General features: G+C 36.1%; 1 protein-coding gene across 10 annotated transcripts in view; it reads left to right on the top strand.

Annotated features, from left to right (window-relative positions):
* The window catches only part of SPAG9 (sperm associated antigen 9), a 77,992-nt gene that overhangs the window by 10,782 nt on the left and 50,706 nt on the right, over positions 1-16,504 (top strand). For 3 of the 10 annotated variants that reach the window (XM_015570832.1, XM_015570831.1, XM_015570833.1), the window contains 3 exons: positions 2,583-2,653; positions 8,601-8,695; positions 14,232-14,382. In XM_015570832.1, the coding sequence (XP_015426318.1) occupies positions 8,601-8,695; positions 14,232-14,382 (246 nt within the window). In that variant the 5' untranslated portion in view covers positions 2,583-2,653. Of the gene's footprint in view, positions 1-2,582; positions 2,654-8,600; positions 8,696-9,153; positions 9,558-13,781; positions 13,824-14,231; positions 14,383-16,504 lie in introns of those variants that run through there. The other 7 variants (XM_015570827.1, XM_015570828.1, XM_006774217.2 and 4 more) reach the window with 3 other exon arrangements.

The raw sequence follows: 16,504 nt of genomic DNA on the forward strand, positions 1-16,504 counted from the left end.
TGTATAGCAGTAATTTGTTCATCTCTGTTGTGGAGTAGTCTAGTACATGAGTATTTATCCATTTTGCTGTTGATGGGTTGTCTCCAGGTTTGGATTATTACAAATAGTACTACTTTGAGCATTGTTTTAAATGTCCTTTGGTGGACACACGTGTGCACTTCTTAGCAATGAACTTGTTGTCAGAGCGTTTGCACACATTTAAGTTTATAAAATCTTGCCAGTTTTCAAATTGGGTGTATCAGTGTTTGCTCCCACCAGCAGTGTATTCGCGTTCCAATTGCCCCACATTCTTATCTGATGTATTGTGTTTTTCATTTGAGCTATTCAGATGGGTACGTAATGGTGTTGCATTTGGTTTTAAAATGCATTTCCATGATGAATAAAGTTGGGTACATATTTTATTTGGCATTTTGATACCTTTGAGTTGAAGTAACTGTCCGTGACTAGGTTCTTTCCATAAGTAGTCTATACATCTGTTTGTTTGTTTTACACGTAAAAATTTAAGTTATACTCCAGTATATAAAACAGATTAAAAAGAGTATTTCTTGAGAGGAAGTATTATCGCCTGGTAAACAAAAACAGAGTCTGGACCCAGACTCCTCCATTAGGAATCCTAGTTTTGCCACTTATTAGCTGTGTGACTTTAGGCAAGTTACTTAACTCCTCTTTGCTTCAGTTACCTCATTTCTAAAATGAATGTAATAATACTTTCATTATAAGATTAATGTCAGGCTCAAATAAGTTAGTTAATATAAAATACATAGAACTGTGCATGGCACATAATCTAATGAGTACTAATAATGTTAGCTGTTAGTGATGACAAATTTATTTTATGAATTGATATGAAGTTAACTGACAAGAACAATGAAGGTTTACTGTAGGACACAAATTTGAAATTGAGGGTTTTAGCTGATAGTTGTGGTTTTATTTTAGCCTCAGCCTCCAGGGTTTTTTTGTTTGTTGGTTTTGTTGTTGCTGCATAATACCAAGAAAACCTTAAATATGCTCAATTAAAAATAGGTAAGGTTTACCCAGTAGTTTTAGGATTAAGCTTTCAGATAAATTTAATTGACAAGTAGTAGAAAATATTTATTTTGAAATTGTTACTGAATATCTCAATTTGTTGGATTTCCTGTTTTTAAATAAAAAGCGGAGAAGTTGTACTAAAAATAATGGTTTCAGTACATATTGTGCTATCACAGCACATCTGCATTACAAGTTTGCTTTTTATTGCTTGCAGCCGCAGGATGAGTAGCACATATTCTCAACGCTTGCCTGGCACAATAAAGTGTGCACCATGGGAACTAAAGTGTGTGTTTATTCGCAGGTGTAAATTTAATGAGCCAACATAGAGGCTTCATTAGAAACAAAAGTCAGAGCTACAGTTTTCCCAATTAGTGACATATTTTCAAAATATTCAAACAAAGGTGGCAAGTAAAGCTATCTATATAAACCAGTACGAGTTTAGCAATAGCACACGCTATGTGTTGTTTGGTCTCTGATGTGTTAACATTAGGCATATGAAAACATTTGTATGTGTGCTGTGATAGTTCACAGCAGTTAAATCTACAGCCTTCTGATGCAGCCTTGCCTGTTTGTAGGTGGCCGACCCTTACACGAAGAGAGCATGTCCAGTTAATATCAGGCCTTCAAACAGACTTAAATGAGTATCTACCTTTACAAGCTCTGCTAGCACCAGTTTTGTTTCTCCCAGCAGACTATCTCACTGCTTCGTCAGTGTGGGCTCCACCAGGCTGCCAGTCTCCCCTCTGTCTTACCACCAGCATGATTCATGTTCCCGTCTCTGTGGTAACAGTGCCCAGTACTCTCATCACCATCTGTCTTTAGTGCTGTAGTTTCTTTGTGGTCCTGCCTGAGCTCCACCTCCTATCAGAATCAGTCCTCTCTATTACCACCCTTTCCTGTGAAATCCTGTCCCAACATTCTAAAACTTTTTTCAAAGACATTTTTCTAGTAAAAAATGTAAATATATACATACATACATATGTATGTATGTATGTATGTATGTGTATGTATATCATAAAGTTAGACTCTGTGAGTACTACTCCAAATCAGTGCCACTCACAAACTCCATCAGCAGAGGGAGCTAAATAAAAGAAGATAAGTCCCTGAAATTAAGACCTGAAGGAGAAAAAGTACTTACAATGACTTTTTCACATATGGCTCAGTAGGGAAAAAGAGCTTGAATAATGTTAGAAATCAATGATTTGGGCCCTGATCCTGGGTTAAAACTTCTTTGAGATGATTTGTAAAGTGTTGTTGAAAGACTTAATTTTATATCATGTTAAAAACCTATTTAGGGCGATGACTTGATAAACATGGAAATTAGGAAAAGCAATCTGGTGTTTAATTTTTTAAAACCCAATTTATCCCCCCTCTGAAAGTTCTATTTGTTAGGGATGATGAAATGAGGTTACTAGCTTTGTGAAGAATTTCATATGGAACACTGAGCCCTAAAGTTGCTAAGGATTATAGATAACCCATTCCAAGATTTTAAGATGGAATTTTCAAGTAAATTTCTTCTATTTTGTTTTGATTAAGTGTATGTATCTTAATTTCAGTTAGCAGACTTGAAGAAAGAGAAGCAGAACTGAAGAAGGAATATAATGCATTACATCAAAGACACACTGAGGTGGGTTTCTGGGTTGTTCTTATATGCTAATATTGAGATTAAAAACATAACCTTAGAAATTATGTCTTAATTTTTCTTTGAAAATCAATCAGTATATTTCTTGGGGATTTATTTTAAGAACACATTAAATTTCATATAACATTTGCCTAATTATCAAATGTTGACTTTTAATATATTTTTTATTTGAAATTACCTTTTCATTTGATGAATTAGTGTGCCTCTAATAGTTGTTTTTTTGGCTAACCAAGTAAAAGCTTCTGTGTGCATATTAAAAAGTATACACACTGCTAGTATGAGAGAATTGATTTAATTTATTCTGTTAACAGTTGAGAAATGATGGATTGGTAAATTATGTGTAGGAATCTCTATAGTTATTATCCAGTATAAAGGACTTATTTGCATTAAGCTTATAACAAATAACATAAACACAAATTTTAATGTATTAAATGGAAATTACTCTAAAACAGGTTTTCTGGATGAAATATAGCACTTATATATTTAAAGTTACAGTTTTAATAACTTTTAGTATTTTAAAGTAACAACCCCAGCACATAATCTCTCCAAAGCAAATTAGGAAATGTACTTGAGGTTTTTTTTTTTAACCTTCTTTTTATGATTGTCAGCCTTTTATTTGTTGCTTTTGTTTGTATCTCCTTAATGTGAAAATCATTTCTGGTGTATCATGATCAGTCTGAGGGTCACATAGCTAAACATACAGAATTTTCATATTTGTTTAAGGAAAAAATGAGAATTTCTCTTTTTCACTTTCTAGTCCAACCTCTCCCATGATCGGGATGGTTCCAGTCTTCTGCTTCCATTTTCTTTCACCAGTTTGTGTACTCTCTTATCCTACCTCTGGTAGAGACCTATAGATTGTCGCTTTTGGAAGATAAAACCCACTGCACTCAGTTTCATTTACTTTGGAATAATGTGCTTAATGCTTTCTTGGAGAGAGGTTTGAATTTCTTCCTGGCACATAAGGTTTGATTATTACTATCTTAGCTTATATAGCCACACACGAAGGATGAAGTGTCACAGAATTGGAATTCAGTGGCAGAGGGAAAAGACTGGCCACAGAAGGCTGGAACCATAAAGCTCTGGGAAGACAGGAACAGCTTCCCAGCAGCCTTTTCAGTATGAGGAAAATGTCCACATTTTAATGAGATGGCATTTGATGGATATCAAGACTGTTAAAAAACAATTGATTGGTAAAGGCCTATTGTTGGTTCTTTTTAAATTTTATTTTGTTAAACCTCACCTGAGGATATTTTTTCATTGATTTTTAGAGAGAGTGGAAGGGGGGGAGAGACACACAGAGAGAGATACATCGATGTGAGAGAGAGCGAGACACATGGATTGGTTGCCTCCCACATGCCCCAACTAGAACCTAGATGGAGCCTACAAATGAGGTACATGCCCTTGACCTGAATTGAACCTGGGACCCTTCAGTCTGTGGGCTGACACTCTATTCACTGAGCCAAACTGGCTAGGGCTCTTGGTTCTTTTTACATCATCTATTTCAGTGACTGAACAATGCCCTGTATATAGTGCTTATCAGTGCCATAATTATAAGCAGGAATATGTTTATGTACCAGAAATAATTGATAGTGATGAATAATCCTTTTGGTTTTTTTCATTGAAGTTCTAACCTTTGTAATAATGGATGATTACTAAATTAGGATGTGTTAAATTGAAGCATGCTTAAAATACATGCATTCTTGAAAAATCACTATAAAGTGAAATTTCTTATTTTTTCTCACATATTTAATAAAAGTGATGTTGCTACAGAAAAACCTGACACCTTCAAATAAAAAGCTGTAATAATTTTTCTGTCCTGTTCCTTCAGAGAAGGACAGTCCAGGAAGAAAAAAAGATCTCAGGAGAAATCTTAAATACCAATTCAGAGAGCTGGGCCTGGGCAGTAAATTTCACATGAAGCAGGGCAGCTCTTTTCACCCAGCCCCTCCCTCTGCCACAAGCAGCTTCTGTCCTCTGCCCTGATACTAGCAGGCTCTCTTTATTTTGCTCTGCCTGTAGGAAGGTTTATGTAACACAGAGGTAGCTGCTTTGAAATGTGGGGTGTTCCACTCTAGTCCCCATTTTTCTGTAGGAGAAATATCATTTAATTAGCAATTATAAATAGCTATCCAATATTAATGAAGGGAAATTCTGGAAACCTTCAGAGAAAGGATTTAACCTTCATTTTTTCAGGATTACTACCAACTCAGGTAAGCTTTTGAAATAGGCACAAAAATGTTTAAATATCACTTTTTACTGCTTAGGGGAAATCTATGGCTTCTTTGGTGAGTGAATAACTTGTTCTCTAGTCAAATCCAGGATTTTGTACACCTTACTGAATTTGTTTAAAAGAACACATGCTTAAAGAAGAGGGCTGCCCTAACTGGTTTGGCTCAGTGGATGGAGCGTCGGCCTGCGGATTGAAAGGTCCCGGGGTTGATTCCAGTCAAGGGCATGTACCTTGGTTGTGGGCACATTCCCAGTGGGAGGTGTGCAGGAGGCAGCTGATCGATGTTTCTAACTCTCTATCCCTCTCTCTTCCTCTTTGTAAAAAATCAATAAAATATGTTAAAAAAAAAAAAAGAGGGCAGTGTAGGAAGTACAAACATCAAGTAATTGTGAGGCACTTGCCACATATGTACATACTCTTAATATTACTCACCGAAAACTTGAACCCTGGTCTTACATCAGGGAGTGTTTAAATGCATTGTCATTTTATCCTCTGACCAAACCCATTTTACACATTGAAGTTTAGAAAGAGAGTATGATTTGTCCCAGACCCCATGCTGGGATGTGACTGGATTTGAACCTAGGTTGTCTGATTCCATTGCCTGAATTTTCAATAACGCTTTTAGGTTGTGGAATACATGGATGTTAAATGCACTAGAAATTTTTCTGTGCCTCTTTGCTTTATGCTATCTCAACAACTTTAAGAAGAGAAACTCTGCAGATATAGATATATGATTCTTGGGCTGCATATGGAAAGATTCAAGGTCAACGTGACGAAAGAGATCCATGCCACTGTTTCCAAAACCTCACTATTGCCTTGCTTTTCCATTTTAGTCAAAGCTGTGAAGATTTTTCCAGGTGGGAGGGGATTGGGATTTTCCAGACTGTGCTTGGAATCCTTCATGACTCTAGCTTTGGGTTTTGGAGTTGACACCTGACTCTGTGGGAATAAATGAGCAAACCTGAGATCAGGAGGGATGGGCTGGTGGACCCAGTAGTCGCTAGCCCAAGCACATCCCGTTTTCCTCTTACCTCGCTCTTCTTTCTAGCACCACTGATCCTGCCCTCCCATTCATGATTTTTAAAAGACCAGAGCTACATTGTGAAGCCCTATAGTTAAAGGTTTATTTCTTTATTATATAATTTATTTTTTCTACTCTTTTGTGCATTTATAGAATTAGTGCATATTTTATTTCAGACGTCAGGAAATGCTTAAGGGTTGGGGTTTTTGTGGGTGTGAGGAAGAACGGACAATGAGCTTATTGCCTGCCTACAGAATAGACTAAAAGGCAAGATACAGCGTGAGTCCTATGATGCTTACCTGCTCAGTTGACTGAGTCAGAGGGACCTGAATTCTGGCCCCAAAGCCAATCAGCTCATGGCAGTTAGAACATAGTGGACCATAGCTAGCAATTCATCTGAATTGCTTAATGAAACTTAGATTCTTCCATTTGAACTAATCAATTTTATATGATTACTATCCAGTATAAAAGAATTCAACTTAGGCTTTTAAAAACCATATGAAGATGTAAATTGATATCTATTTGGCCCAAACATCACTTTGTTATATTAGTCTCACTTAAATTTTTTTCCTTAAAGTTCTTCCAGATACAAGAAGAAAACAGCTCATTATTTCTGGCTTGCTGACACAAAGACAAAGACAAAACCTGTATTTTTGCAAAACTGTTAAGTGGTGGTAAAGAGAAAATCTGTAAATTTAAAATAAGTATATAAATTTAAAAGTTAAAAAGTACTTTCACATACCATATTCATGCAATTTTATATTAATTTTTCTTTGCCTGACCGAGTCCTTGTTTGGGTTAGTCTTAGTGGGGAAAAACTTGATTAATTATTTATTTTATGTTTGATTCAATAGAATTACTCATCTTAACTCATGCACCAGAGTTTACTGTTTTGTTTATTTTATGTTAATAACTTTCAAATTGATTTATATATAATGATGGTACATGAACACCAAGTAAAACTTTTACAACAAAAGCAGGTTTTAAAATTAAAAAACAAATTTTTGTTAAATTTTTTTCTGTCAATAGTTTTCTTTAGATTACAATAATATTTAAATTATTAAGTTTGAAACCTACCTTCATACCACTAAAGTTTAGAAATTTCCAAATATATTTCATGCTACAGTTTTAAGAATTCAGGCAATATTCCCAAGAAAGATATCAGCCTTTTTTTTATGTCCTACTCTTAATATTTACATCCCTTTAAGTTGCTGACATACCTTTTGTTATTAGTTAAGGTATTACAAGTGTATCCTCATCCCCCCATTAACCCCCAAACTCCCCCTCCCCCCCATGCTCTCATCCTCCTGTTGTCCATGTCCATTGGTTTGGCCTTTTTGTTATTTTTTAAAATTCATTTTTCTTATTTATATCATGTTAGTATCTAGAATAGCCTTTTTGATTTTATGATTGAAACTTGTTGCATTTTACGTATTCTAATGCCAGATTTAGGTTTCTTAAAAATGGAACTATAGCCGAAACCGGTTTGGCTCAGTGGATAGAGCATCGGCTTGCGGACTGAAAGGTCCCAGGTTCGATTCCGGTCAAGGGCATGTGCCTAGGTTGCGGGCACATCCCCAATAGGAGATGTGCAGGAGGCAGCTGATCGATGTTTCTCTCTCATCGATGTTTCTAACTCTCTATATCTCTCTCCCTTCCTCTCTGTAAAAAATCAATAAAATATATTTTAAAAAAATGGAACTATAGATTACTAAGAATTACATAGGACTGTAGCATTTCTTGGCAGTTTATGTATTGATATTCTTGAAGCTTTCACGTCCCTATTCAGCCTGTGTATCCAAGACACAGAATCACAGTGCTCTGATTTTTATTTGTTTTAATGTGCTGTTGTTATAGATGATCACATTACGTAATTATACCAGTAAATTGGCAATCAAAGGAGAAAATATAGTAGCATTCTTTCAACTAAATATGTAGAAATAAGAAATAAAAACATTGGCACTTAATTAAATTACTTAATTAAATTGAGTGATCCATACTCTGAATCCTTTGTAAAATAGAATCACCACATAAGGGTATGGTTTTGTTAAACAAAAAACTTTCATAGCTGAAAGTTCTTCTGAGGACATCTCAGATTTTCTCCTTGTCAATTTCTTCTCAAGTGTTACGTTAATTTCTTTGTTGTTTTCCATTTTGCTGAATGGACTTCTCCGATGCCCTCTATTATTTGTTTTACCACTTATCTCATATCACCTCCTCCCCAGTTTCTATATCCTAATTTCTGCTCTTTATGTCAAAATTATATCATTTAATAGCATCACAATGTGAAAAATAGCTTTTTGCAGTGCTCAGCAATATGTTGACTACTTTTATGGCTACCAGCGTCCTTAAATGTAGCATTTGCATATTCCTTTGCCGTTAAAAGAAATTTTATTTAGGTGACATTGGTTAATCACACCATACAGGTTTCAAGTGCACAACTCAGACACCTGCATACTGCATGGTGCGCCCATCACCCAAAGTCGTCGCTTTCCTTCCCGTTTATTCCCCATTTTGCCCTCTTCCACCTCCTTCATGCCCCCCCCATTTCACCCCAATATTCTTTTATACGGAATTATGGATAATCTGATAAATAAGAAATGTGTAAAAAAAGTGTTCTTTTTGTTTTATTCCAGGTATTATTTTTAAATTTTTGTGTATTTTTTTCTTCAAAACAGATGATCCATAATTATATGGAACACTTAGAAAGGACAAAACTTCACCAGCTCTCAGGGAGTGAACAACTAGAATCTGCAGTTCATAGTAGAATTAGGTAAGCTGTGTTATACGTTTGCCTTGAGAACAAAGCGAAATAACCTGCCTATGTCTGTTTCTCTCTGTTCTTTAATCCTGGAACAATAGTTAGGCTGTTTCAAAAGCTCTCTACTGTGGTTGGAATGCTATAGTAAAGAATAGCATAGAAAAACAGAAACAGCTTTCATTATTTCAGATGTAAATTGTGAGCCATTCCATATAAGCAGCATTATCGAGATATTTTGATTGCTTTCTAATAATGTGTATTACAGTAGGCTTAAATTTTTCTGATTTGTGGGCACGCTGAAAATTTTCCAGTCCTCCTGGTCTAAAGTCCTTTTGTTAGAGAGAGGCACGTTTGAAAGGGTTAGCTAGTGAGACTTGTGTTTGATGTAGGAGTGTGAATAAATTATGTAGATCTGCAAGCATTTAGCCAATGAGCTAAGCCAGGGCTCTTGGTGGAGAGGAACGTGGTTAATAGGCTGCCTGTCGCCCAGGATAGCTGCATAAATGCTAGGAGCAGCAGCTCTCCGGTTTTGAGGTGGGGAGAACGGGGTGACGTCATCGCTTCGGAGCTGCTGCAGGATGGAGTGGAAAGCGGCTGCTGATGGCATTGTTTTCGTGGCAGCAGCTGAATGACAGATCCTCACTACAAAGATACTCCGGTGGCCCCCGTGTAGGCCTCCTGGCTCGGGCGTTTCACCATGCCCGCACAGCGCCATGAGTCCCGGATGCATGCTGCTGTTGGTGTTTGGCTTTGTTGGCGGGGCGGTGGTCATTAATTCTGCTATCTTGGTATCGCTCTCTGTTTTGCTGCTTGTGCACTTTTCTATTTCTACCGGTGTGCCAGCTCTGACGCAGAACCTACCAAGGATACTCAGGTACTCCAGTCTCTCTTCACAGCCCCTGTTTAGTTGGTTTGTCTCAATTTTTTTAGCTTCATGGGTCTGCTTTGCAACCATTTCTGTTGCAGATTGAAACAATGGGAAATGGCCTGAAGCTAGGATTTCTATTTTTACTTGTATTCATTTGTAGGCCATCACTTAGGGATGCTGCTTTGTGTTTGGAAACGTTTTACTTAGGAAAAGGGTTTTCATATTGTATTTAACCTACAACAGCAAGGTCAGTGTGGTGTTGCTTTAAGCAAGTGTTGAAAGAGCGAGGGGAGAGCAGAAGTGGAGTTCCAGCCCAAGTTTATACAACCTCTGGTTAGCATCTGAGCATTTAGGGGCAAATATCTTTCATGCTGGGACTTGCAGTCTATTAGACACAGGCCGTAGGTGTTTATTTTATTTCAGTTATCCTTTGACTGATAGAGGTTCAGTCATTATTTTTACAAATTTTGATAGCAGCTAATGAGGACTGAGAATTTAAATTAATTTTCCTTCTAAATTGTATTTAAGTGAAAGGATATAAACCTTTCAGGGCAAGAAATGCATTTTCCTCCATTATCTACACATCAAAGTTGTGAAAGCTTTACAAAGCCTATTCACTATTGTTTAGTCAGATGTTGCCCTTTCTTTGTAGACTTGGGTGACAGATATTCATGCCTGCTTGTGGGGGTAGTCATTAATCTCTAGCTTTTCTGCTGCTCACTCTGCTTGCACCCTATAAGAACCATCTTCTTCGTTTTAGAGATGTAAGGTTTTGGTTTCTTTTGTTTCTAACTCATCAAACTAAAACTATCTGACTTGTTCAGCTTTCTACTTTGCCTGTGGTTTTAAATGAAGGTACATAGTGCATAGCTTTTATTATTTAAACGTTTAAAATACTTAACTCCTTATTGTGGATTTCGATAAAGCAAGAAGAATTAAAGTAGTAAATTCCTTCTATGTGTTCCTTTTAATTCACAGGTCAATTCATGTTCAACATTAGCTTAAGACCCAGAAATTAAATTTTATGGTTGGTCATTTATTTCCTTTCCTGATTTTATAAAAATCAGGAGCAATCTCATTACTTGTGTATATTTTAGTATATAAAAGATGTGTGTGTGTGTGTGTGTGTGTGTATACCTAGGCTTTTAGGAACTTAAATATACCTTAACTCAAGAACATGTAGAATATTAAAATGAGATTGATTTTAAAGGCTGTCTTAGGTTTCCATTCTGTCTGAGAAGCCAGTGCTGTGCTGTGCGGAGGGTAAGAGGCTTTGGAGTTAGATACACATGTTCTGTCACGTGTTGTTAGCTGGTAGACCTTTGGCAAATTGCTTAGTTTCTTTGTTCCAGAGTTTCCGCCTTGGGGGTTTTTACCCCACTAGGGTGGTTTCAAAAATCAGGTGAAATAATTATTTTATACTTGATCAGTTGCAAGATATATAATTAAACAAGTAAATAATATTTATACTTACCAGTATATGTTCCCCCTTATTAGCAGAACTATTTTAGCCCCAGCTATCTTATTGATCAAATAACATGATTAAATTGAAAAGTTCCTTGACACAAAAGTCTTCAATATGAAGATTAAATTGTCAAGAAGCAGGTAGTTCCAAGGAAAGGACATGGGCCTCGGAGTCAAACAGGTCTGGCTTTGAAACCTGTCGCTGCCAATCACTAGTGTCTGCAGTCTCTGAGCATCCCTTTTCCTAATCTGAAAACTGGGAAAATAATCTCTCTTTCCTTGTGAGGATTAATCGGTAATGTAAATAAATTATTCATTTCAGTGCTTATCACATTGTACTGAACAAATGTAATCTCTTTTTACTGTCCTTTATATATATAGTAGATTTTATTAATGATTATTTATTTTAAATGTTAATGTAACTGAAGAATATTTGTGAAGTGATTTATGCATGTAAGGTAACATTTCAATAAACAACTAAAAATAGATATATTGAACTGAGTCAGTTTAAAAAGAATATAACGGGTTGATGATAACTTTGTTTTTAGATAATAATGGCATTGAAACATCTTAGGTTTACGTCTGCCAGGTTGATACTTTCCCACATGTGTTCCATTCTATAGTTTCTTCTGTGAATTTTACTGAAGCATTCAATACATAGAGTACTAAACATGCATACCAACATAGCACTGAACGAATGTTCACCTTGGGGGTTTCTTCTCAAAAGTAGGACTCTAACTAACTTGCATAATTAATTACATGCCTTCCCCCTCCCCCTAACTCTTATGTAATTTATCAGTAAAAGGAGGAGAGAAGATATATGTAGTAAGGTTATTTTTCAAGAGTTGGCACAGTGTAACCCAGAGCACCATTGACCCTCTTGACAGATAGTGACAGATAGCTGCCGATCTCTGAAAGAAGTTCCCTCCCTATAGAAGAGTATCTGAATGATTAATAAAATCAAGATAAAGAGGTGTGAATAATTCTTGTAATTAACAGGAGTAGGAAAGGGACATTTGGATGCACAGAAGACTCCTTCCCCCGTAGTTTTCCACTTTTCAGTAGTATTTGATGTGGGAAAATGAATATGCTGTCATTCATATAGATGATCATTCTGATGACTGGCCTGTATTTTGATATCTGTTAGCAGTTTGATGGATTCACATGATGTCTGTAATATCTTCCTGGTTGGCTTTGCATTTCGGGTTAGAGAGCTTTCTATTAAATTACATCTATTAAATTCCTGGTCAGCTTTTTGTTTATGTCATTAGGATATGTTTAAAAAAGATAAAAAAGAAGTCATCTAGTAGCTGTTAGAACTTTGAATTATCCCTCAACTTGATGTTGAGGGATAAACATCAAGTCAACAACTTTTTGTTTTGCCAAATATGGACATTAAAAAAATCACTTTCTAATTACTGTCATTATCATTGGATGAAAGAAAGAGCATTTTAAAATCAAAGAAGCAGAGATGTAGAAAAGGGTCATTCTGAAGAAAGAACCAGTTCTATGATACATGGAAATGAATATGTGTAAAGTATGTGCTGTTGTTATCTGTTGAGGAAATAAATAATGCCTGTTTTTGCAGTGAAATTATGAAAACTTTGTTGCTGAACCAGCATTTGGGAATAATTGGTATAAATAGAATAGTAGACAAGTTACTTTAATTTTTGTCATTTGGTTATTTTGGTGGCTCATTGTCACAAACTTGGGTTTGGCATTAATTATTATCTAGTACTTTATTGTGTACTACCTGCATTCAAATTTTCCTCTGAAATTAAACAGGAAAAGTAGCCTGAGTGTGAAGAAGTGATGAATAATTAACTCTAACTGATAAAGCCCTATTTTATTTTCTTGTGCATACAACCTTAATAAAATGCAGTCTCTAACCCTAACTGGTTTGGCTCAGTGGATAGAGCGTCAGCCTGTGGACTAAAGGGTCCCAGGTTCCATTCCCGTCAGGGCCATGTACCTTGGTTTCGGGCACATCCCCAGTAGGGGGTGTGCAGGAGGCAGCTGATCAGTGTTTCTAACTTTCTATCTCTCTCCCTTCCTCTCTGTAAAAAATCAATAAAATATATATATTTTTAAAAATGCAGTCTCTGGACCCCTTTGCTTCACCTAATCTTTCTTAAAGTTTCTTAAACTTTCTTAAAGTTTTCTGACAGTTTATAAATCTTTTTCTGATTGTCATTAGCAAAACCCTTTGTGTTAATTGAGGGCACATTTCAAAAGTGGCTTAAGTTGTATAGAAATGAATTTACAGAATAAAATACTTATTTAGCAAAACCAAATATTTTGCCACTTTTATTTATAACCTTAGTGTTTCTATTCTAAGTTATATTCAGTCTTAGTAGTAGAGGTAGAGCTCCAAACTTTTAGTGTCTCTTTTCTTGACAGTTTCCACACTTTTGAGTTAGTGACCTAGGATAACCTTGCAGTAGGCTTGTTTTCAAATCCCTTTGATTTTGAATCTTCTATGCATCAGCAAAGGACAAGTTTCTTGTTGCAATTCTATTATTATTGAAATTGTAACTCTTGTTAATTGAAATTCCCCACAAAGCAATGGAAACTCTACAGTCTCTCATAGCATTTTTGGCCTCCTTGTTTGGAAAAACTGACAATGGTTTTTTTCATATGTACTGTGATTGAAAGAAACTCATACGTGGGTTCTGTTCTTGCTTTATGGGATAAAACTCTGTTGAGCTCTTTTTACTGTTTAATCAGTAGCCCTGATTTAGATCATATGTTGATTTTCCTTCAGGCCGAAAAGGAATACCCTGAAGAAAGTTGGGTAAACATCTTGGGGTGAGTGTGAGGACTTGGGAAGTCTAGAGGCAGAGGTTGGGACCACTTCCAACGGAGAGGTTATGAGTTTCACTAGGGTTAACCTAAGCATGAGTGAAAACTTGGTACTTATTCTCTCTGTGAAAGCAGACCCCAGGCTGCTTTCTGGGCAAGGAACTCATCAGTACTTTATAACATTTCCTAAATAATTTCTTACTGCTTTTCTTAGTTGATTTCTTCGGGCTAATTTAAACTTCTGTGGACCTATATTTTTTCTTGGTAAGTCTTGTTCAGATAGGCAGACAATATTATTTAAGAGTAATGATTCTAAAATAATAATTGCCCAGGAGTATTGCTTATAGTCATGACGAATAAAGAATTTTAAAAAAAATGAATGAATGCTTACTTTTTCCTCCCCTCTCTATATAGAAAAGAACGCCCTATATCACTAGGGCTTTTCCCTCTACCTGCGGGAGATGGATTGCTTACACCTGACACTCAGAAAGGTGGAGAGACCCCTGGATCGGAGCAATGGAAATTTCAGGAATTAAGTCAGCCACGTTCTCATACCAGCCTGAAGGTAAGCTTTATTCTGCTGAAAACTTCGGTGTATGTTTTATGAGCAAAAATTGAAGTACTGGACAACCAAAACATAATGAAATGAAATAGTTTATACATTTTAGTTGTAAAACTAATGTCTTTTCTTCTTTTGGAAATGAGCTCTTCCCAAAGAGTTTCAGTCTTTACTATTCTTTTTCCAGTTGTTAATGATACTGATGACCAACATTCCTATTTGATTTAGGCTACATTAGATGAATTTAAGGTGGAGTGACTAGTGAACTTAATTTTGTTTTTTAGAATTGAAAATCATTGCTACCTGAAATCTTTGATTTACAATTCAGTAGGGTTTCACTTTTTAAAAAACCGGCCTCTTCTAAGCAGGGTCGGGCCTGGTTAGTACTTGGATGGGAGACCGCCTGGGAATGCCGGGTGCTGTAGGCTTAAAAAACAAACAAAAACCAGCTCCTTCCTCAAAACGCTTCATAAAAAAATATCCAAAAGTACGTTGTGTTTCACTTAAAAGACCTGGTGTTAATTTATCCTAGATTATATTCTTGACTAAGAACTTGTCATCAATAAGTTATATATATTATATGTATAGTATATATTATATAGTATAATATACAAATAATGTACTTTAGGAGTGGAGATATACTAATATTGGTTTTTGAAACTATTAAAGCTGTAATCTATAACATGGAATATTTATATACCTATGAATGTTAGTTATAAAAGAATATTGTTAATTCTAAAATCTACTCTGTCATAACAACGAACACAAATGAGTTATTTACATCTTATCTCCTTTTCCTGCTCTCTTTTTCCCCCAAATTACTTATCATACTCTTAAGTACTTGAGGTTGGCTTTTAGGGTACTTCTAATACAAAGTCATTTAGTTATTGACTTTGTTTCTCTCCACTAAGAACATAAAATCCATGCAGTTTATTTACTGCTATATTCCTACCACTTAGAAAAGTGCCGGGCCCATAGTGACCACTCAGAACACGTTTGTTGAATGAATTATTTGTTTTAGTTGCTAGAAAGATGTGTAGGATAATACAAATGGCCTGTTTCTCAGTTCTAGAAGGTGGAGGCATTTCGAATCATATCATTGACCTTTGAAATGTGCTCAAAACACTTAAGCAGCCAATCAATATTTAATAGCTTTTCTTCCCCTGAAAAATATTTTTAACATTGACTGACCACACCTTTTCCCTCTTTTGCTTGTTGCTCATTTTATTAGAATCTGATCATGCAGCTGCTCAGTATCAGTCCACTTGTTTGATACCAGTCCACAGTGATGCCAGCAAGAAACTCATTCTTACTCCTACGGTCATACTGGCTTTTTTAACCTGCCTGTAGGATTAATAGATCTTCCAAAACACCCATCCCTCCATCGCCTACTTGCTGTGTCCCTTTCCTAAAACAAAATTAAGTAGGAGGGATACTTTTAGTACATAAAAAATGTATGCCACATGGTAGCAATATTCTAATTACTATCAAAATGGCACCTTAAGAGAGGATTGTTATAATCTTCTTGTTTTAATCCAGTGACAGGCCGTAACAGAATTTTACTGGCAAGTTATAAACTGATTAACAGAATATTAATATGGACTTAAGCATATTTGTTTTGTGTGTGTCCTCCCAAAGATACTAAGGCAAGTACTCCCCAAAGAGTTTTTAAAGTCCTGTCTCATCTTCTCTGAGGCACTAAACGAGATAAAGCCTCAACAGATAGGTATTTCCAGGAAATTAGTGGTGCATTAAAAAATGGCAGAAGTCTAGTTTGTCGCTGGTGTGGCTCAGTGGTTGCGTGTCAACCCCTGAACCAAGAGGTCACTGGTTCGATTCCTGGTCAGGGCACATGCCTGAGTTGTGGAATCGATTCCCAGTAGGGGGCTTGCAGGAGGCAGCTGGTCAATGATTCTCTCTCATCATTGATGTTTATATAGCTCTCTCCCTTCCTCTCTAAAAATCAACTCAATTATTAAAAAATGAAATTCTTCTCAAATCTGATCATTTCTCTCGATCTCCACCACGATACTAGTTCAAGCCTCGATCATTGTGTGGATTTAGAAGTAGCCTCTTAGGGAATATCCCTTGAACCACTTTTGTTTGCCGTAGACCAATTCAAGCATGT

Source organism: Myotis davidii, unplaced genomic scaffold (assembly GCF_000327345.1).
Source record: "Myotis davidii unplaced genomic scaffold, ASM32734v1 scaffold327, whole genome shotgun sequence".
In the NCBI taxonomy this organism is placed as follows: domain Eukaryota; kingdom Metazoa; phylum Chordata; class Mammalia; order Chiroptera; family Vespertilionidae; genus Myotis; species Myotis davidii.